This window comes from Strix uralensis, chromosome 9 (assembly GCF_047716275.1).
Source record: "Strix uralensis isolate ZFMK-TIS-50842 chromosome 9, bStrUra1, whole genome shotgun sequence".
Classification (NCBI taxonomy): domain Eukaryota; kingdom Metazoa; phylum Chordata; class Aves; order Strigiformes; family Strigidae; genus Strix; species Strix uralensis.
In genome coordinates, this window is record NC_133980.1 from 2470001 (window position 1) to 2493680 (window position 23680).

Genomic DNA, 23680 nt, shown 5'->3' on the forward strand with positions numbered 1-23680 from the left:
AGAAAACTAATCTCTTTGTGGGTGAAAATAAAGCAGTAATTCAAGTATAAACTCCTACTGGTTTTAATTAATCTGTGTTATCTGTTGTTGTGTGCTCCTTTATTTCTAGTCAGTCTAACTTTAGCTGTAGCTGTCTTAAGAGCAGTTTATAATGTGTTAATTCAAAAAATTCTTTTCAGAACCTGGATTTATCTGATATTATTTTTATATAGACATGCTACTTTTTTGTAACATAATGTACCAGAAATACAAAACAGTGATAAGAGATAAATGGAAATCCATATTTAGAAGCTAAATATTAACAACCTTCTAATTTTTGTAAGCAGTGGAGATCATTGCTACCTTTGCTACCTTTCATTTTGCATTAGCACTTACCCTATAATGCTCGAAAGGATTCTCTTTTGCAGTTCAAATTCAGCTCAAAGATTTGTAATCCAAATAATTTTCAAAGGTCACATTATGAAATATATGAATTTGTAGAATAAGGACCAGGTGAAGGTGTTGATGCAAAAGTCTCTATTATCTCAACTCTTCTATTTATCAACACATTGAATTTTTTTGTGATTGTTACTGTATTTCCATGAGAGTATAAATAGGGTTACTACTAAATAAATGGGTGGATGGTAATTTTTTAGCCTTTAGTATGTATCTGGATATAGTATTATCTATATTTTCTCTCTTACTAAAGAAGTCATGCAGAGCTTATGGCTGTGTGAGTTTATTTTCAGCATTTTTTTTTTTTTTAAATCTTATTTACAATTCTGTATATTTCTGGTGGTTAGTTAATCCATTTTCTATATCCACTTCCAGTATGAAGGCCATTTTTCTTGCTTTTTCTCAATAATTTTCACTGAAATTAATACATTATGTTTTAGGGTCCTTTTAAAGGAGCACTTGCTACAGCAATATGCAAAATGATTTGAATGCCGGATGAAAATCATTTTGCATATGTTTGAGCTATACGTGGCTATTTGCCACAGACATTGCCTCCTGCCTTTGATTTTGTTCCAGTAAGCCATTGTTACTTATTTCTCAAATTTTGATTTGGTAATAGTCTCAAGTAAGATGCAATTTTTCCTGGCCATCTTGTGTATAATGGTTCTCTGAAGATGCTGGGGAAACCCATATCTCTCAGGAAAAAAAGCCCAGTTAAGTGGAGTGTGTGTAAGGATCTATGATTAAAGTTAACAAATCTGAGTGCTCTAATGACCATTTATGTCCTGGATGATAGAAGGAAAAGGATTTTCTGAATCCTATGCTTTTGAGATATGGCACATGTCAAAGTGTCTGTTATGTTTAGGGACAATATAATGTGTTTTCCCCTTTGATCTTAATTTTGTATGAAAATTCCGTAGGACGAAAAGCATGTAGTCAAAATACTCTTTTGTATTTTAACAGAAAATTCTAACATTCCATTACGTTGTTTAGCAGCTTTATAGCTGTGACTTTATAGTTATGCCAACAATTTTCTCTTTCCTCTCTGGGCTCTGAATTTTAATGATTGGGCCATATCATTCCCTTTTGTTATCTTTTCTTCCCAATTTTGATAACTTGGCAGTCTTGGAGGAGTAGGACTGAACAGGGCTGTCCGTACAGCTTGGAAAAGTTTTCCAGACCTTTCTGTCAAGGTACAGATAATTTTTCCTGGCTATGGCTGGGAGAGCCTTCTTCCATAAACAGATACCACTTGATTATCTCTTTAGTGTGGTGTATGTGTCGCTTAGTTAAGCTGTATTTTTCACTTCATCATTAGTCATATTCTTCCTGTGGCCTTTACATACATTAAAGGGAAAAATGGCTTTTCTGGCTTCTCTTCTATTTTTTTGGATAATGATTGCCCTTTCCTAGTTAGTATGTTGCTGATGCTGGCTTCTCTTTTTATTTTTTTATGGAAATGCCAAAAGCATCTGTATGTTTGATGGACAGATACCGCTATTATTCCATGCTTTACATGATTTTTCTCCACTTGTAATTCATGTGTATCCTGCTTTGATAATTGTATAGGTCTGACAACATTTAAGATCAAAATTTTTGTTATGCTCCATTCTATTTCAGTGCTGTAATGGAACATTGTAGTAATTTGCATTAAACTGTAGCTAGTATGTGTTGATGGGAGGTCCATAAAAAGTATAAAATTCTCAGGAAATGGAGTATGAACTATTTCTTGAGCTTCAAATGTTTTCTGTTCCTGTTCAGGCTATTTATCTAATGTAAGAAAATACCAGGGATTTTGCAATAAAAAAACCATTTCTTCTTATTAGTATCTGTAGTTGTCTACTGTGCTTCTTGGAGACTGTAAACAGTCTGACAATTCCTCAGATATTTTTTTTTCCCTTTTCTTTCCCCAATTTCATCCTCCGTAGTAGTAGTAGTGTAAAACTCTATGTCAATATAATATAATTTTTGTGTGTTTTATTTTTAGCTGCCGAACACTTCTATACAGCTCATATATCAGCTGGATAGTAGTAAAACCAAATTTCCTTTCTCCATTGTATATAACAAAGATAGTTCTGGGCAAGAAGCAAACTGGGAAAAATCTTGTTTGTAAAGTGAACAGAATCAGTACCATCTCTCACTGGGTACATTTTCCCAATTTATACATTTCCCCAGTTTCTCAAACATTCAATTTTTTTTGGAACAGGTAAATCTGTATTAGGTCAGGACACTGGTCCTACCATAGCCTATATCTGAGTATATTACTGATTGATTGTATCAGAGAAGAAACACTGACTTAGACATAAATAACATTTTAACATCCAATCATTTAAGCTGATTTATGTCTGAAAATGTAGAGGTTTAATTCGAATAGTGCCTGATATGCTTATTATGTTTTTATGTTATTAATTCATATCATGAATTATTCTCTGGGATTTTTTTTTTTTATGGTTAATGTGAAAAAATGTTCCTCTGTCAGTTTCGAATTTGCAAGTCTCAAATTCATCCTGTTTGCTCTGGCTCGTGTAAGAAAAAGGTGACGATTACAAGTTCTCAGTCTCCTCTCTTTTTATTTTATTTTTTTTTTAATATTGTATGCTCCTGTGAGGCATTCTCTAATACAAATAAGTTCTTTATTTTCAGTTTCTTTGGAATTTTTTTTTAATCATCTAATGAGGAATAAGTGACTGAAAGAATCCCACCATTCCTATGCTAAACAAACATGTCACATAATCTTTTCTATCATTTGATCAAACTCCGTTTAAAAGATACCTGGGGTTAGAGTTCTTTGCTCTTTTCCTGTTGAGATAGATTTACTAGAATTGGGATGTATAATATTTCAGGTGAAGGCAGGCCACTGATTTACAGAATATATTAAAATGAAATTATACATTTATTGGTTTTGTTTAATTTTTGTCATTTCTTCCTTGTCTTTTCTCATTACTGATGTGCATTGAGGTCTGCTTTTAGCTGTCCACAATGATGCTAAACTGGTTTTACTTGAATTGATACTGTTGTTTGAGAATGCAGAAGGTAGATAAGAAGTTCTCCCCCGTGTGCATTACTCTGTATTTATCAGCATTACATTTTATCCTGTTCTGTGCTGCTATTATCACTTCATCTGGTTAAGCCTGTCAGTCTCCTGTACCCCTAACTATTGTATTTAGCCACCCATTTGATGGAATGCCATCATTCAACATCTTTCCCAGATCCCTACTGCAGCTGTAAAACCAGTCTCCATTTTAATATCAACAGGTAGCAGTTACTGATACCTCTGAGAGGTGGTCATTGGTTATTTTGTGCCTCGTTTGCTTCTTTTCTTATGCAGGAATTTAATTAGAAGCTTCTGGCACTTCCACACAAACATCAGCTCGTCTTTCCAAGCTACTGTATCAGTGTATTTGAGGAGATTGAATAGACTCGTGAGATTTGGTTGTTTTTTCAGTTGTTTATAGACAGTCTATTAACTTTTTGTTTTTCCTTCTGCCCCGAACGGAGCCTCTCCCTTATCTGTATGAACTCCATCCCTTACATAGCAGAGCTGCTCTCTTTATCCCCGCTAAACAATTCTCTTCACCCCAACCTCATCTTATACTTTGTTCACTGGACCTCAGTCTCCGCTTATAACTTCAGGCCACCAAGCCCCGAACCTGCCAGCCCAAAGTCCTCCCTGGGGCAGTTCTTCGTGGCTCTGCCAGCCCGACGTGGGTGCTGCCTCCTGCCCCTTCCCACCGTGACGTGTGTGGCTGCCTCCCACCTGCAATCTGGAGTCGGCAACTAGTAAGGGTTTGCAGGTAGGAAGACTGCATTTCCAGGCATTTCCTGAATTGCGGGAAGAGTTGGTTAGCTTCAATATTATTTTTATTTTTTTTTCATTACAATTCCTCTGGTTATGAGTGAAAAGCAAGCCTGAGAAGAATGTACAAACAGAATCACTTGATAAAGCCTCTAGAAAACTCGTGGTTGCAGTAATGCTGGGGAATTCTCTTATATTCTCAGCTTTGCCAACTTTTCTTTTTCTGGAATTCATTGTAAACGATGTTTGCTTTAGGTTTCTGACCTACTTTGGAAGTATTCCCAGTAGTTTTGGATAGCCGTCTCTTCAGACAATGAGGAAACTTATGTTTTGTTCTTTCTTTTTCTTGTTAGACTTTTTCTTAACCTTTTTTTGAGCTCATCAGGCGTTGGGAAAGGCTAGATAAATGTCCCCAGGAAACTGATGATAGGCTGGAGTTAAAACGGGAAGATGGATTTGAGCTTTCAAAATCATGTAAGGTTACTTAATTAGTGTTGTGCTGAGTCCTTTGGGTATTGTTTTGATTTTGTTTTTTAAACTGGAATTTTTCTGTATACATTTGCATCAAGAGCAATTTGAACCTGGGGAAATGACATCTTGCTGAGGAAATCTGTGTTTGCCACAACTACAGTCCACGTTCTATTTTTAATCGCAGTGTGTGGTTGTGCTAATACCACCCCCAAAATATGAGCAGGAACATACTGTATTGCCGCTGTTGCAATGGCATTTGGCTGTGAGGCCATGAGTTGTCCTCAGGAAGAAACCTGGACACAAACCTTTTCTTCAGGGGCAGGGGGAGAAGTTTCAACTGGTATAAACAAACCAGCTTGCAAAGGTTGGAGATCTATAGCTTTGTAGTTTTCTAATGTAATATAATGCCTTGCAGGAAATTCTGGTTTTATCAGTAAGTGGAAAAATCTTTTTAAATTACGAACTCGACTATTTTTGTTAGACAAATTTGATATCCTACGTCCTCTCTGCAAGTAGAACATTGAATTATAATTTCAGACTGCACATGTATCTCAGACAGCTAAGGAATGGGATCATGTTTGCTGTGGGAAACATGGCACTTCGGGGCTGCCACTCATCTGTGCTGGCAGAGGGCTTGGGACTGCTATTTTTGTCTTTATCAAATGCAAAGAGAAAACATTTGTGTTTAAAAAAAAAAAAAAAAAAAAATTGATCAGTATCACACCAAGGTTTGTTAGGTTTTTATAGAGATGTTATAAGAGAGTAAAGTCCTGTAGTTAAATTATACCCAACCAATGTCATTAGTGATGAACAGGAGGAATTGAACATGTCCAGTTTTAGCACAGACAATAAACAGCAGTGTCATATTCTATACGAAAATTCCATGTTCATATAAATTAGGTAAGAGAGCGTTGCAACTCAAAGTACTGCAGCATCATTAACTGCTTGAATCTGTTGATAACATGATGTTTTCCAATACTGACAAGAGCCACATGCGCTACTTCACAATATTCACATCATTAGTTCAAACAGAAGTTTGGACTCTTTTTAAACTTAATGTTTCTCAAATTTTTTCCCCAATGTTCTCAAGTCTATTTTCACTTTAATGTTGTTTTCTCAATCAAAAATGTTTATCATGCGTCACAACTAGCAGGAAAATTTTTAAAAATAAAAGCTAGTAGCTGAATTGAAGTGTTTGTTTCAAACCTCTTAATTAGTTTGGTAAAATTTAAAAGCTGAATCTCTCTTGCAATTGAATATTTTGAAACCAAAACATGACACTGATGCCGTGTCTGAAGCTGCCTGTTAAGCACGTCACTTATTTGCCACTAGGAGCTACAGGGAGCAACTTGTGTGTTGGTTTTTTTTTTACATTGTAGGCACCAAATTTAAAGTTATGAGACACTGGGTTTAGTGCAGTTTTATTAAAAAATATACTATTTATGAAAGCAGTAGTGATGTAATGCAGTAGACATTCTGCAAAGAAATGCAAGTTAAGGATATGCCACATCTTCCTAAAAAAGCTTTCGTTAAAAATTGAATGCATATAATCACATTTTTGCTTGAGATATTAATAACAATTATTAATCACATGGATATTTCTATTTTATGGTATCCTATAGAGTGCCACAGTTTTTTAAAGCATAATTTCAGTGTGTTACCTGACACTTTTTGACATATGTAAAACTTGTCACTAGGGATGCTTGACACAGCTCGAGTCGTTTTGCGATGTGCCTGTCAGGGATTTCCTTTCCTGCTTTTACAGTTAGTGGTCACCTTCATCAGCTGGTACTATAAATACTTGGCACTGTTTTTCTTTACTGTTTCGAATTCCTTTCCTTCTGTGTTATGCTTAAGACTGTAAGGAAATATGAGGGTATATTTTGCGACTTGTGCTCAACGTTGCTCTGATAATGTTTTCTACACCAATCGTTTCACCATTTTTAAGTTTCCTGAGGGTTTTTCTGAATTTTGTCACTTAATGATCTCCTAAATCAATACTAACATCCAGTAGTTGGTCGTTCTCACACATTGCTAACAGCTTGTTTGGGGGGTCTAATTGTGACTTTCAGATGAATTTGGCCGTTTCCTCAGAGCATTGGCCTCATCCACCAGTTGGACAAATGCTTTCTGGAGCCAAGCTAGTAACCTTTGAGAACCCTTCATCCAGTTGTTGTTTAGGACATATCGATTGATAATACAAAGGCATCTATGCCAAGTTCTCCTGTGGGTATACCAGCGTCCGGGAAGCAACGGAGTAAGCAAATGTGTCTGCGGCTTCCAATGGGTTATTGCTGAGTAGAAGAATTTTGTCTAGCCTACCTTACAAGACATGTTCATACCCACGTGAGAGGAGTGGGGAAAGGCATTTTGAGCTGTGTGGAGCATTTCAGAGCAGGGAGAGCAGTTGTGGCAGTATTGGTGGGGCTTTATTTTTAGTGCTGGGAGGTGTCACTTTTACCGCTGCTCGCTGCTCTCCCTTCTCCTCCATCTGGAGCCTGGTTTAACATTTGCTCTTCCAGGGAATTATTGTTAGTGTGGTAGTGCTAGATGTTGCCACTGTGGGCTTTGAATATGCTAATAACTGTTAGTGGAACATCTCTTTCTCTAGTCTGTAGTGCTAAACAGACCGTTCCATGGCCAAAAAGAAGAGATGCTTTTCTTTGAGAGATCCAGGTATTTTTGTTAAATAGCTAAGAGGCTAACTGCTGTAAGACTAGAAAATTGTATTTCTTAATGCAACCAGACGCATAGTGTTTGAGACACACTTGAGTCTTACCGAAAAAAGCTGCTTTAGAAATGCATCGACTCGTGGTGTTTCCTGCGTTGGGCAGCCCGTGGGAGTCGCAGCCTGGGAGGATGCTCATGCCGTTCAGGCTGTGGAGCCGCACTGCGGCCCTGACGGGGCGGGGGATCCGTTAAGTTCATCAAACACTTTGTTACAGAACGGACAAAAGGCACGTAGGAAACTGGTTTAATGTACTGTGAGTGTTACTGGGTGCCTGAACCCACCTGATGGGTGGGGTTGCACAAAGACTTGGACGGTTCATGTGAAGACGCAGGTCATATTTTACACCAAACACTTTTTCTTTTCTGCTAAACTGTACTGCAATATTTTGCCATACTAAAGTAACCCTGGTGATTTTATTTTTTTTTTTTTTTAAATCTAAAGTTGTCATAGGAATGGAAAAACCGCAAACCCAAGTACAGCTTTTCTGAAACTTAGTAAGTTGGGCAAGTTTGTTCTGGATGGAAAGCAGATCTTTTCTTCCTCTCCTTTCTTTCTTCTAGTGATGTATTTAATATGCCAAAACATATTGTAATAATCAGTTCATTGCAAGAGGAAGAAATTTGAAGATATTTTTACTATAAACTTCAAGATTTTTCTTGCTGCCACCAAGATTAGTGGTCAACTCTGATGGTAACATTGGTATAGTTGTTATAATAATAAATTTTGCCCAATAATTTTGGGTTTGTGCAAAGAGCTAGCAAAATTCTAAACTAAAAATATTAGACCTCTGTACAACTGAAATATGGATCTTCATTTAAATTTCCTTTCTCAATCTGTGGATTGATGTAATGTCTTTCATATTGCATGCTAATGAAAGGAACAGTCTGTAAATTCTTGTAGAAATTGAATTGTTCTTTGTCATCAGTTAGCCTCTTAATAGGTGTAGACATAATTTAAAACAAAGGATTAATAAATAATTAAAAAGAAATAAGCCCCTAAAAAGCAGAAAGTGGATTTTTTTATAAATTGGTAACAGGAGGCCATTCTAAACAGATTATGTTTTATAATGATATGACACCAATCCTGCTGTAAAAGTCTTCATTTGAGCACAATGAAATCAGAGATGTCTTTGGTTGAAAGAGATTTTGAGAAAAGCTAACTCTCTTGCCCTACAGAGCATCATCATCTGGGACAGTCATAGTGAAGAGCTTTGCCTGATTACCTTGATTAATATTTGTATGGCTAATGGGGTGAAACTGGAAGCGGGCAAACTTAGTCTGGTTATCAGAAAAAATGTTCTAGTAGCAATATCTGCCTAGAAGAGTTGGAAAGCTGAACAATGACACCAAAAATTTCCATCATGTTTTGTTTTTAGTGCAGAGCAGAAGCCTCCCAAACTTTTCAGATGGTTACAGAAATAATCAACTTCTGAACTCCGTGACAAATGTGGTTTGTGTATAAATTTAACTGTGAAAACGTTTGAGTGGCTTCAAAATTAGAGGGATGGCAAGCACATTGGACACAGTAAAACATCACTTGGAATAATTAGCATAGTGGGTACACAGCCAACAATATGTTCCTCAACCCAACAGATGTGAAGAAATACCTTAAGGAGAGGAAAAAAAAAAATCAAAACAGATAACAGAAGTGTGAAAAACTTGCCATATTAATCATATTAAAACCAGATTTTGAGCATGCTTATGTAGCCATGTATTTTTGTGTAACGAGGTCACCAAGGAGCTGGGGAGGATTTGATTTTGGGGGACTGAGAAAGGAGCTGGAGGTGGCTTCAGCTGGGTGCTCAGGTTGGTCAGGGTGTCACAGCGCTACCTAATCCAAATTCTGAAAATTTACCTGCTAGTTTCGAACTCAAATATGACAGTACCCATTTCAGTCTGGAAGTTTCTTTGGACGGCGTGTAGAGCTCCCGTTGGCAATGGCAGTGCCGTAGTCGCTAACGGGTGACCTTGAATGTCGAATGTGTAAACAGTTATGAAGATTTATAAATCCTCTCTTTTCAGACTCCTGCTGAACAGGCCAAAGCTAGATTACAGCTGGTGCTTGAGGCAGCTGGTAAGTGTTGCTATTATAAGTAAAATTATATTCTTCAAAATGTATTTGACTTCTGTAATATCAGATAGTAATTTTATTCTTTTCTGTCTGACAAATGCTGAGTCCCTTTCTCCATAGCTCACTTCAATTTCTGGTTAAGATGAAACTGGTGTCCATCATCACTGGCACTTAGTAAATCCCTTTAAGGAGATAAAAATAAGTAATTTTTGTTTACTGTTGAGAACCAGCACTCAGACTTCATGTGTTTGTCCTCTTGCTGCTACTGAGACTTTATTCTGTGCTGTCAAAAATTTGGTTTTGTTTCTTTATTTTTTAGCACTGAACTGAATTAGTGCATGTATATATTTATTTATTTGAAGTGGTAGCTGAAATATTTAGCAAGCTTTCCAAAAGGCTCAGATCAGGAGGCTGATCTACATAATAGTTCTCTACAGAGAGAAACATTCCTCTTTAGTCTAGCACTCTTAAGAAGGAAAACAAGAGGCATATCTTTGTAACTCTTTAATTTTGGGTTAATTAACTGTATTTAATTTAAATAAAAATTGGAGAAATCCTGTAGTCTGATGGAAGGTCTAAAACTTTGAAGAAACTGTTGTCCTGTTGTACCAAAGATGAGAAGATCATTCCTCTTCTTGTGCCTTTTTTGCCAGTGTTGTATCAAAGTCAACATGCTTTTCGCTGGGTTTGGTGCAGAGGTTTGTCCCCTCCCCTCAGCCAGGCTCCAAAGGGTTGTTTGCAAGAGCTGCTTCTGTTTTGGTGCACTTACACTGTGATTCTGAAAACATTACTCAAGGACCTTACACGGTAGTAGGGTTGTGGTGATTAGAATAAATTTATAATTGAATAGTGATCCTTTCATATAATGTTACTGGATGTTCTTTAGGTACTTGCGTTTGTCTTCAGATTATTAAAATAATGATTTAATGCTCTAAAGTGGTAGTCTGTGTTGAGGTTTATAATCCTAATTAATTTCTATATCTTATTTTACTTTTCTCATTAAAACTCTGTCAGTTTGTCATGCAAAAAGGAAAGCTTTCAGTATTTCGCATGCATTGCAATAAATACGTATTTGTCTTTAGTTCAGCTTTCATCTCTCACATATGTATTTTTAACTTATAAACAGCAATTTCCAAGAAATACCGTTTTTTCTTTTTTTCCCCTTATGAAAACCCTCTGTTTTAAGGAATACCCATCTTTTCACATTGCTGATATTTTTTTTTCAAAAAAACGCATCTAGCTTTTTGTACTGTATAGCTTCAAATGCGTTCATTGTTCTCCGTAACTTTTAATAAAGCTTTGAAGCATATAATTATAAAATAGATGTGACAGCACTGACCTAAAAAAGCACAATTTGTCTATACTACACACATCTCTCACACCTCATTTTTAAATTTAACACCTGGGAAGTGTATAAAAGGTATCTCTGGATTGTATATCATCATGACCTGGGTCCCAAAACTTTCCAAAACCATATAAAAGGCCTATGACATTGTTAAAATTAAATATTCACGATTGAAGTCTGACACTTAGATTGGAGCTGCAAGCTGTTCATAAATAACTCAAGAGAGTTAATCTGTTTGTTTCTCGTACCATCCAAAATACAGAAAGAAGTTCTTTCCTGGCTTTATTTAAGTCTTGGTAATCTCAGATATTTGAGATCATCCCCCCACCTTCTTCCCCCAGTCCTGCATTCAGTCAATTAAACTGAATTTTTATTAAATTGGTGTGAGAGGAGCATTGGAAATGTTAATAATGTTGTTGCAATATCTTTTTGTGTGTTTACTCATCGTAAAATCAGCACTTTTTTCACCTTCAGATTTCTTTTTATTTTTTTAAACTTATGTTAGACTGTTACTGAGCAGCTTTTCAAGGAGTTCACAATCAGTAGGTTAATTGCTGGCGCTGTTGTAGCGTGACGCTGCATGGTTTAATTGAATGGAATGTAAATTTAAATCTGTACTTTAGTAATGACGAACAAAGCTGTTGTTTGTGTATGTAGTGCTCAATACAGGATCTATCCCAAACCTGGAAATTAAGTTGTAGAATATCTGGCTGTGCACGTTATAGGAATCGCTCCAATCCCACTAAGTGGGGAAGAACGCTGTGCTTTATTCAAAATGTATGCTCTCTATTTTAATGGCTGTTGATGACACTGTACTCCTCTATGGTTTGAACAAACAAAACAGTCTTACCTTCTGCAATGGCTTAAAATGAATAACAATTGTTGGAGAGGTGTTTGGGAAGGTCCCTTGGTTGTTCATCTCTACTGACATGCTGCTATGTTGGCATTTCCATTCCCCTTTCCCTGCCATTTCCATGTCATTAATATCTCATCTCCCACCAAAAATCTAACATTTTTCTTATATTGTTTGTATTCGAATATATTTGCTCATTTCATTCTGAAGATTCCATATCTTACTATACCTTGAAAGAATTAACCTAGAGAAAATTAACTTTTCTTACTTAGGAGACTTTTTGGTTCTTAATATACGGAAAATGCCTTTGGATAAGTGTAACACAGATACAGCAAGTGGTACCTGACTGTGTAAGGGGCACTGTTAATGTGCATACACTGAAGCTAGTTTGTCTACAAAATACTAGTGCTTTTTGTAAGAGCAGTCTGGCTTTAAATTCAAGCTGATGGTGGGTTTTGAAGTTTGCTTATGGCCTTTCCCAGCAGCATATTTATCCGCTGCTTGAGTTTATGGTCTGCTACTTGCCACAGACTCACGATATTTTAAATTTAATTTCTTTATTTTACTATCTAAATTTTCCTTTTGTTTACCCTCATCGAATGGTGTAAATTCTGATGTATCCTTTGTCAGTGCTGCTACTGTAGATTAAAGCACTGTACTGAAAAAAGGAAGAGAGTTTGGGATGTAAATTTGTTGTGTACACATGGAAAAATGGAATGTGTGTGCTACTGGACGTTCATTTTGAGAAAAGAAATTGCCTGTAAGTAACGCTACAGCTTTGCAACAAGTCCCTGCTGCACTGGAGAAGTTAATTTTTATCATGCTTGTCTAGGCTGGAAATGGTATTAGAATGTATCTTTAATGATTTACACTGACTAATTAAACATAGATAAGGCGTGGTGGCAGGCTGACTGCCAGCGCTCCCCTCAGCCGCCTCTGAGTATGAAGGGTCGTGCTGCCTGCACCTCTTCAGGAGCAATTTTTTATCATTCATAACTGTCTCATTGAAACTTCTCAGTACCTGGAACTTGTAGAGGGTTGAGGGAAAACTGTTTGATGTCAGGGCTTAAGTTCAGGTGCTTTCTTCAAATTGGGCACAGGAACAAATACATATTTGTATGCCATGTACATGCATGTTTTTTAAGAGTAGGCATTCAGGCTGTTGCTTTATCAGAGCACGGAATGTCTGAGGATATTTTGTTCAAATTTAAAAACAGGAATTCCCAACCTTTCTCCAAGCATAGAAATGTCAGTCCAAAAGCTGGTCACACACTGTTCCTGTGTGTTGGGCTAGTAAAACAGCTAACCCTGCTTTCGTACCAAGTACCACAGACAATGGCATTAGCTACAGGCAAGAGACACTTTATAAGGGGTGTAATTTCCAAAAGAATTTAGACACAAAAAGGTTTAGATAGGCCTTGTTTTGCTTTATTCTTCTTCTGGTCTTTCAGTGAAATATTTACATGTTAGAATTGTCTTAACCTGCAGATGTTTGTGTGTATCTTTTTTTTTTTTTTGCTTCACATCAACCTATTGACATGGAAATTACGTGTCTTTATTCCTGTAGGTTTTTAAGGAAGAGACAGTGGTCTATTGAATTACACCAATAATGTTATGGATTTACAGGATATAGGTTTGAAAGTGCTTTCAGTATGTCAACTTTTCCAAGTCCTGTTCTAGTACAATGGCCACAGTTTAAAAAAGTTAATTATACGTTACTGTGTTCCCTTTGCTCTTCCCTGCTTTCTTCATCACCAGAGATGCTTGATTTTAGGGAAGGTAGGTCCAATGGCCAGCTGATCAGCCTCAGCAGGAGTTGTAGATATTTAGTATCTTGGGAAAATCTGCTTTTAGAATCTAACTTAAATATTAATTTAGGAAATAACAACTGATTTCTCTGAAAGAAAAAAGACAGCAAATAGTAAACCAGACTCTTTTAAATTGGATTTTTTTTTTTTTTTTTGTTTGGGGGTGGGAATTGTGACTTCTGGTCTCTTGTTGTGGAAGAGCTGATAAAATAAAAAATACTCACCTGTATTTATGAGGGAACGAGGGGAAGATGGCCATTTTTATATTTAGGTAATATAGTGCTGTCAAGAAGTTTTGTCTCCAAGTCCTACGTTCATGTGACTTTGCTATGCACATTGTTAAATAATTTTTTTCTTTGTTGATGTAGATTAATGTCAGCATCTTTGTTCTTATTAAGCAGGGCAATACTTGAAGATACTGAAGCACTCCACTTTAATTTTTAAGGCAGCTGATTTTTGATTTGTAAAAGCTGCCATTCAGTAGAAGTTGTTGGCCTCAGCTATAAATTTATATTTGCATGACTTTATTTATTTACCCTTCTTAATATTGAGATATGAGAAAGCCTTTTTAGCACCCTCTAACAATATCACAGCAACTTGCCATGTTTGAGCAGATGTTAAGCAGGCAATAGTTGAATGTTAATTTTGAGAGGGTGGTATGTTTAAGCCTATCTGAAGTATGTTGCATGTGGGCCTTCCAGACTTAGCTACAATGCTTTGTCTCTTGGGAGAATTTTAAAGCTAAACCTCTTTCTTTTTGTCACTCTATATGGACTCTCTCAAGTCAGTATAAAGCAGATCATCCCTAGGCTAAAGCTCTTCAGCTTTTGTTATTGGGCTCTGTAGACCTGTAATTAGGCCTCCTGGCAGGCCTTGCAGGCCAGTTAATGGTCATATGGAGTTTCTATGAGGCAGACTGGCTTTGTATAAATCCTTCGTAGGGATACGTTTATGGGTCACTTCCTACCAGGCCGGGGCTTTGTGCCGCTGCCCCACGGGCTGACAGGGAGCAGGTTCCCTTGACCATCGACAGCTCAGTTTGCGGCGCACAATCTACCCGGCTAATCCCCAGTGTAAACAGAGGATTTAGCTGAGCTTCTGTCACTTACAGTTGCCAAACCACTTGGGTGTCTGTGATTTCTTTCCCAGACTTCATTACTGCGGGACGGAGAAGCACAGAAGATTTGAGCTGGGGTTTTGTGTTAAACGTTTGCTTGCTCGTATCGCTAATTTTAAGGAAAAAAGTTTGCCCTGCTTCGAATCCTGCCTTGCTAAAACCCATAAGCTTAGCAGAAAACCTCAGAACTTGACAGCTAGGTAATTTGTGCCATAAATGGTTGTATCACACCCGTGTTTTCTCATAAAGATTAAAATACGGATGAATATTCCAAAATATAAATGTATTGATATCAAATAGCATGCGGACCTTTCAAACTATCAATATTGCTGCCTTTACCAAAGTAGCCTGGAAGTTTTTCTATGGTGATAAGCAGAAATTTCTTACTCCCCATATAAAGACGATGACAAAAGGCAATTGATCCGGATTTTCAAAGGTCTAGAGTTGAAATAAGTGACTGATCTATTTTTGGAATCTGCATTTCAATCTATCGCTGAAAGAGCATTCAAGAATAGAGCATTTTTGTGCAAAGAATTCCTGACAGAGTTTATTTAAAGGCAACTTCTGAACTGAGACACTAATATGGCATTAGCAATATGCGGTAAAAATTGATGAATACAAATCATAAGCATTTAACATTTATCAGATCTGTTTGGCAGCAATTCTGGATATTGGATATTTAACTCATTATCTTTGAATTATACAATCAGATTGCTCTCTTTAATTTTGTACCATGCATCTTTATTACATTTTACATACTCCTTAAAGAGAAGATCATTGAATATAGCAAGTATTTTGGCCCTAGCTGTTGTAAAAATGCAAATGTTTTATAATACTTACTGCATTTTTTAAAGATCTACCCATTATAACACATGGTATTAAGGAGAAAAATCCTAATTTGCACTCAGTGCCTGATAAATAAATAGTCAAATATTCTCCACTTTCTGGTATCAAAATGGCTCATAACAGATGTGGCTGAAAGGACCACATACGTAGACTGTATGATTTTAGTCTGGTGGAACTAATAGGATCACTTGCTACTTTATAGATTCTTGCTTTTCTTTTACTTTAATAAAAACTGTTTAGTTAAATAGGATGGCCTCTATTTTGCTCTTTTCTAGCTATGCAAAGTAGTAAGGCAGGCAGGTGGCAACAAGTATGAAAAATTTCCTTTTATTGGTGCTTATTGTTAAATGCCAAATGTATAAAATGTTTATGGATTTCTCATGTTGATTATGGTTTTCTTACTTTCAATTTTGCTATTTTTGTTCTTTTCACTGAAAACTTGATAGCCTTAGTTTGAATTTCTAATTATGCAAATTTTAAAAGGATGGTTAATATGTGTTGGTATATATGCACAAAGGATGACATAAAAAATATTTTACCTGTTTCATGGAAATTTAAAAATAGATTTTAACAGAATGCTTTTCCCAGAAATTGTACGAATATTAACTTATAACAAGTCTAAAGTTGCTGAATATTGAAAAAGAGATTAATATCATTACTATGTGGGTATGCTCAGTTTGATTTAGTATAAAATTCTTACTTCTATCAATTTCACACAGTTGTTTTGAGTAGTGTCTATTGATACTTTGGATAATTGAGTTTTACTTCTATTTATATAAAAATCTCAATTTGTGAGCAAAGTTATCTTACTGAATTGCCTTTTTTCTATGTGACAAACATGGATGTAGGTGCTACAAATGTTTTTAAATGTGCGTTGTGCAGCCTTTATAGAATCATATCACAGAATGGTTTGGGCTAGAAGGGACCTTAAAGCCCATCCAGTCCCAACCCCCTGCCCTGGGCAGGGACACCTTCCACTAGCCCAGGTTGCCCAAAGCCCCATCCAACCTGGCCTTGAACCCTTCCAGGGAGGGGCCAGCCACAGCTTCTCTGTTCCAAGGCTTCACCACCCTCACAGGGGAGAATTTCTTCCTTAGATCTCATCTAAATCTCCCCTCTGTCAGTTTAAAACCGTTACTCCTCATCCTATCCCTACCCCCCCCCCCCCCCCCCAATCAAGAGTCCCTCCCCCCTTTCCTGTAGCCCCTTTCAGTCCTGGGAGGCCGCTCTAAGGTCTCCCCGGAGCCTTCTCTTCTCCAGCTGAACCCCCCCAACTCCCTCAGCCTGTCCTCACAGGGGAGGTGCTCCAGCCCCTGAGCATCTTCGTGGCCTCCTCTGGCCCCGCTTGAGCAGGTCTGTGTCCTTATACATGTTTTTTGAACTCCAAGCTAAGGAGAATTTGAACGGGTAAGTATCCATTCCTGATGAAAACGCTGCCGAACAAGCAAGACCTGAGCACGTGTATGTGGGCACAGTCAAGTGCAATGTTGGATCACCCCTCCTGCAGCAGCAGCCCCCAGGACATCCTCCCAGGACTCCAGCACACAGGGCAGAGGATGCGAAGAGCTGCGTCAAATCACTACATCTTTTAAGTAGTTTGTCCCCATCCCATCACAGGGAACTTGGTCACTTCTGCAGCTTCCAACAAGCGTTTATAGTTGAGAACCTCCTGCTCCCATACTCCGAGAGGGCTTTCAGGAGCAGGACCTTGGGTTTTGTTATACTGCAGGCTACAAAATAGTGTGTAGTAATTACTGCAGGTTAAATTTGTGTCATGCTCTTATACTGAGGACAACCCGTTAAAACATTAAAAACAACAAAAAAAAAGGAAGTGGTTTAAAAGAAGTTTTAGGTTGGACTTCATAAAGCTCACTTTGCAAGGTTGTCCTGAGGAGGCCTGAAATTTTTTCATGTTTTCCAAAATAAATCTGGGGAGAAACTGTCATTCCCATTGCTGCTGTGGTTTCAGCTACAAGCACTAATTGCTTGTAGCCCCAACAAATTGCCATTTATTGTTTTTCTTCCTTAATGCCTTTGTCATTTCAGTACTCTTTCTGTGTTATCTCTTCACTTTATGGCTGAGGTTTGTCAGGACTGGAAGGTTTTGCTGTTTTGACTCTGTATTCCTCATGTAAGTGATACAGAAAACTTCAGAATGAGACTGAGAACTTGAGAGGGAAATGAAGAGGAAGGTGGGCAGAGGAAAGCTAAAACAGTTGTTCAGAAAACGTACACGTGAGGCATAGCTATCGCAATATACCCTTGATGATAGGTTTTTTTTCGAACACTAAGATAATTATCTATTTCTCTAGCATTATTCTTATTTCTTTATTTCTTTAGCACATGTTAGCATTAAGAATTGGCTGGTACAGGGATGGACAACCACAGGCACAGGCGTAGTTTGGCACTGATCAAGATTTGGGCTGGCAGTAGTGACTAACAGTTTGGTTAAATGTGGTTTGTACTAAGCAGAGAGGTTATTTGTCAGTGGTTAATCTGGAGCATGTCTTATGGGGAGTGCCTGAGGGAACTGGGTGGGGTTTAGTCTGGAGAAGAGGAGGCTGAGGGGAGACCTCATCGCCCTCTACAACTGCCTGAAAGGAGGGTACAGAGAGGGGGATGAGTCTCTTGAACCAAGGAACAAGCGCCAGGACAAGAGGGAATGGCCTCAAGCTGTGCCAGGGCAGGGTCAGACTGGCTCTTAGGAAGTATTTCTTTCCAGAAGGGGTTGTTGGGCGTTGGAATGGGCTGCCCAGGGCAGGGGGGGTGTCCCCATCCCTGGAGGGGTTGAAGAGTCGGGTTGACCCAGCGCTGAGGGATCTGGTGGAGTTGAGAAGGGTCAGGGTGAGGTTCATGGTTGGACTGGAGGATCTTCAAGGGCTTTTCCAACCGAGATGATTCTGTGATGATTCTGTGATAATATAGGAAATAGCTAAGTGCATGAAACAGTACTGTCTTGCATTTGTGAACTGCAAAAAACAAATGCAATGAGATAGATTCCTTTCATTTGCAGCCTTTCTAATTGACATGGAAGCAAGCATGAGGATCCTTTCATGCATACCAGTTAGGACGCAAAGAGATAACGATCAAGTTTCTTGGACTTTTACTACTACCCTTGAATGACTGAGTAACAACTGAGTATTGCTTTTATCCAGCTGTATCTGACCTGGGTGATGCTTTTCCCACTGCTCTGAGGCACTGAACGTGCTGTTTATTGGTACCCAAAGTACCAAATTTGAATTATGTTCATCAGCCTAATGTCTTATTTTGTCAGCCTTTCCTAACACTTAGAGAACTTTGAGACTTAGAGACTTTGGTAGGAGGTCTGAGTATTTCCCCCGCTTCTCTCAGTTCATTATTGGAGATAAATGGAAGAAACCACATCTGTGGATTTCATTACCTGTTTTGCTTCCTTTGTGTCACTCTGTTAACCCCAAAAGTGAAACTGAAGTCCTTCAGAAATACTTTTCTGCCAGAACATCAAGCAGAAACTTAAGAAAGAACTTAACACAGGAAGTTCATAGGGCATTGTATTCTTCTACAGTGAACATGTGTTTTCAAGGATTTGATCTACAGTGAATTATTTCTTTTTTTTTTTTTTTTTTTTTTTTTCCTGGAGTTACTAAAAATAATTGATACCATGGAATTCCTTCAGAGCTTGTTCAACAAAAAAAATATTCACATCTTGTTGTTATAGTCACAAATTTTTGCTTGGAAGTTTTTGTTAACACCATCTTAAATCCAACTTGTCATAGACAGTCAAGAACCTCTGTTGCATCCAGATTTTGAAGAGGGCATCAGGTGCTTAAGGCAATCCAAAACTCTTCTGAGTATCTTTTTATTCTCTTCCTTCTACAGGATCACTATAAATAAAACTGCAGTTTCATCTACTAAAATGAATCAAAAAATGCTGCATCTTTTCCCAAGAGTGTTGTATTCTCTTTAGTATGTTTACATACCTGAATTTCCCATTCACAGATTTTTCTACCCAGCTTCATCCTAGGTTTTTTTAAGCTTCGTACTAGCAAGATCACAACAGATACAGGTGTTCTTTTGTAGAGAAAATATTCTTGATTTTTTTCCTTATATTTCAGGACTCTAGACACGAATAGAAGATTTAATTTTCAAGAATATGATTCACATAATATATAGACTAATGAAAGACTGCAGTTTGAAAAAATTGATGAATGATCCCAGTCGCTATTTTGATAAGTAAGCTTTATGGTTATTTCTTAATAAAACATTTGATGGCTGAAGGATTCATAGAAGAGATCTCGCTGCAAGAAGAGGAAGGGTGGTGATTCTTTCAGTGTCTACAAAACTGTGAACCCTGGGGAGAATTTTGGTCGGTAGTGAGGGTGTACCAGTCTGTGATTTTGTTATCTTTCCTCGGTTCTTTCAAAGGTAAATAAACTGGAATGACACTTGTGAAATGTCTACCAAATCATCCAAGTAGGCTGTGCAGTGCAGTCTGGTTTCTGCCCTGTCTATCTTGAGTTGTGCAGTAAAAGTTTGTGTAGTGTCCCACAGCTCCAGAAAAGGGTAATCTTCTCTAGACTTCAGGGCTCTCAGTGAGCTCCTCCTTTCCATAAGGATCTGAACATTTATTCTTCCACCTATAATCCTGTCCTTGAGCTCTACAGATCAGTTCACAACTCTTGATTGGTGACATGCTGAACTTATTTGTTTTCACCTGCTCAGTATCACTGTGGCAGATGCACATCCTCAGTTTAGAGTGAGGTCTCCAAAGCTTTCCCAGTATATCCTTCTGCTGTAGGTACATATTTGAAGATGAAAAATTGTGTCCTATTCTGGAAAACTAGCTAATTTAGGAAACATCTAATTATGGAGTTAGAGAACCCAGTTTCTAGGTCAACTGCTGATTCCTACTCAGCAGATTTCCCTGTCAAAAACCACGTAGTTGATGACATCAGCAGGAAGAGCACTTTCGAACAAACTGAGCGATAGAAGAATGAAATGATTAAAAAAAAAAAATCAAGAAAAGGTATATTGGCATAAATTTATGGTGCCCAATTTTTATATTGTGTGTTTTATGAGAATTGCAGGTATTTTAAGACTGAGTTTCAGAAAGATGCAGAAAGTATTTGAACTCACCTGGACGGTCTACACTAATGAACTTCATAGCCATGCACAAGTGCTTATACAGCTGGACATTAAATATATTTCTTCATACATTACTTGCTCCTAATTTGTTGGGCAAAGCTACGTAATCTCATTGGAGTACAAAAAAAACCCCCCACAACTTTCTACATGCAAAGTGACAACTATATAAAAAAAGAGTCATTACTCCAAGTAATTACTTTTTTAACATATTAATGGTCTTGTCCTTACAGAGTATGTGATTTTGAAGTGCAGCTGGTTTTTGTAGTTGGTGAGCAAAGTAAACGCTTGATCAATCAATAATTACATCAATAATTAATTCAACTTCATTTTCACGATTACTGAAAAAATATGGAATTTTAATTGCACAAATTTGGGTAGAGAGTAAAATGTGTTTGAAACAAAATAATTCACTTCTGCAACTTATAATACTATTGTATTGGTGTCTAAAAGCCATTGACTTCATGAACCTCTTTTAGGTTCTTACAAGAGATGTAAAAGAAAGGCTTTGGGCCATTTTTGTAGAATGTATATTTTTTCCTAGTTTAAGAAGCCAATGACTACTTGCTAATGTAGGGATGCCATAATGTAAAACAGAGGCTATAAGTAGACTTTACAGTAACTTTATTAGTTAATGAACATTTATTGCCTTTAGAAATAATTGTAAAGCTTTTAGAATTTCTATTTTTTTGTTAGATTTTTATCTGAGACTTTTTTTTTTAATGCTACCAAGAAACAAAAGTATCTCAGGCTTACATTATAACTAATGGGTTTTCAGTAATATTGTAGCATATGGTATACATGATTTTGATGCAAATATGTGTGCTAATTATGTGCAGATGAATCTTTCAGTCCTGCTATTGATCTTAAGTCAAAGACAATTTTTCAGTTAGCTTGAGTTTTATATCAATTCATATTTAGCAACTTTCCCCAGTAATTTAATTATACACTGTTTTGGCTGCAGAAACCATATGTGGTTGTGTGGCTAGTTTCTGTTTAAGCATGCCTTTTGGGAAATGTTATGTCTTAATATTGATAGTAAAGTATTTATTTCTCATACTTTACCCGATCTGTCGCGCCATCTTCTCTGTAGAGGTGCCTGCTTTGGTCTGTGGTCATTAAAGCATTAGCCAGAATGTGTGCCCCTAAAATACGTTATGACAGTCTACCCTGTAAATCTTTGGATGTTTACCACCCTTCAGTTTAGATTTTCTGCAAGTGAAACTGGAGAGTTTGGCTGGATTTTATAGCATGAATGCCCAGAAAAGGGCTTTAAAGTGCTCGATATGCTCAGCAGCACTGGCTCGGGCTGGTGGGCACAAATTGCATGTTTAAATGTTCAGGGCCTCTCTGTCTAATATGAAGCTGTGAAGCGTGCCAGAATCTCTCACTCAGCTTGCTGAAGGGAGAAATAAATGGAAAAGAAAGAAAATGTCCTGGGACACTGTTGTGATTGTGCTTCCTGCAGGTTTTTGTGTGTGGAGGTAATTATAGGAGGCCTTGCTCATGCTGTAGCTGATAGGCATTTCCAAGGCACCTATAATTTAATAGATAAATACTCCTTATCTATCGATGGATTTTAGATCACAGTGTCCTTTTGAGGTCGAGCAATGGTTTCAGGGGGTTTCGATGACTTGCCAACAGTCACGGGTAGTCTGTGACAGAACGGGAATGAAGCCCGTGTCCCAGAACTTGGTCTCACGTGTGACCACATCATCGTTATCTCCTTCTTGGCTCTAGATTGAGATTAGAAGGTATAATTGGTAAGTAGTGCCCTATGTGCTGTTATTTTACAACTGGGAGAGGTAGCTCTTCATGGTTGTCCAGAAATACGCATTGCTACGTGCGAAGTGGAGGTACATGAACTGCAGATAGAGAATTAGCTATCCTTGTATTTAAGGACATACTCACAGAAGAAGTCAGACTTTTAATCAAAGATGAATATTTCTGTTTCTGTCGTTGCTACTGCACAAAATACCTGAAGTCTAAGAGCCAGATCTTGATGGAGTTAACACTGGTGCTGTACAGTGCAGTCCATTCTGTCACAGAGCAGAAGGAACACGAAGGCATCTCCACCGAGAGATGGTCTTTCGGTTGTTGGAATTTGCGTCTCGTCATACTGGTCATCGGAGGAAATCCTCCTCTCGTACCACTCCTGGGCACGTACTGAGATCTCCTGATCTGAAGGTCGTGTCTGTAACGACGTTGGTGACGGCTCCTCCTGAGTACAGCCCCAGTTCTCCCTAACAAACTTTGAAAACCTACTTCTGTTCTTCTGTACAGTAAGAAAGTGCAGAATTATTCCTGAATGCTAATGGTGTGCAGAAGTACAGGCTAGATTTAAAAATCGTAAAGTCTGGAAAATACAGCAGGAATTTGTGAATCTTGGTATACACAGGTCCAAGGGCCTTTTTTTCCTCATAGTTCCCTGTCAATTCCGCTAAGCTCACTTGCCTACTTGTTGAAGATGTTAAATTGCATCATTTTCTTGAAATATTTCATAGCAAGTGGAAATCAAAACCTGCCATTTTTGTGCTTTTCACATTCATCCTTTCAGGAAAACCTGAAATAGAAGCATGTTGCCCTGAATTCAGCAGTACAGTCGTCCAGCATCTGAAGATCTTGTTTCATGCCTACATGATCTTGTAAATCCTGTATATTAATTTTTTCTCTTGAACCAAGAGTAGTATTTAATGTGGGTAATAAAATTCTTGTTTTACAGTTATTGAAAGAATATTTATCACAACTTTATTAAATATGGAGAACTAAGTGTGCCATTTTCTCCAAGTAGTTTAGTTTGCTCATGTTTTCTTTGTTGACCCAAATGAATGAAATTAGAACAAACAATCTCTGAGTCATTTGTAATCAAGAGCTGATTAATGGAGTTTGGTTTCATAGCCATTATTCATTCAAGAACACCTGATATCTTTCCCATAAACAAATTGTGTTTGTCCAAATTAAGAAATTAAATGAAGCATTTGATGAGTTTATGATTGACCCTTCTAACTCTGAGCCCATTAGTCAATGTCGTTATCATACAAAACTGTTTGACTAATGTGCTGTCTGAAGAAGCATGTGGATTTATTA

General features: G+C 37.6%; 1 protein-coding gene across 1 annotated transcript in view; it reads left to right on the forward strand.

Annotated features, from left to right (window-relative positions):
- RSRC1 (arginine and serine rich coiled-coil 1) overlaps positions 1-23680 on the forward strand; it is a 174261-nt gene that overhangs the window by 85597 nt on the left and 64984 nt on the right. Inside the window, exon 6 of the mRNA XM_074878222.1 lies at positions 9455-9506. Within this exon, the coding sequence (XP_074734323.1) occupies positions 9455-9506 (52 nt within the window). The remainder of the gene's footprint in view (positions 1-9454; positions 9507-23680) is intronic.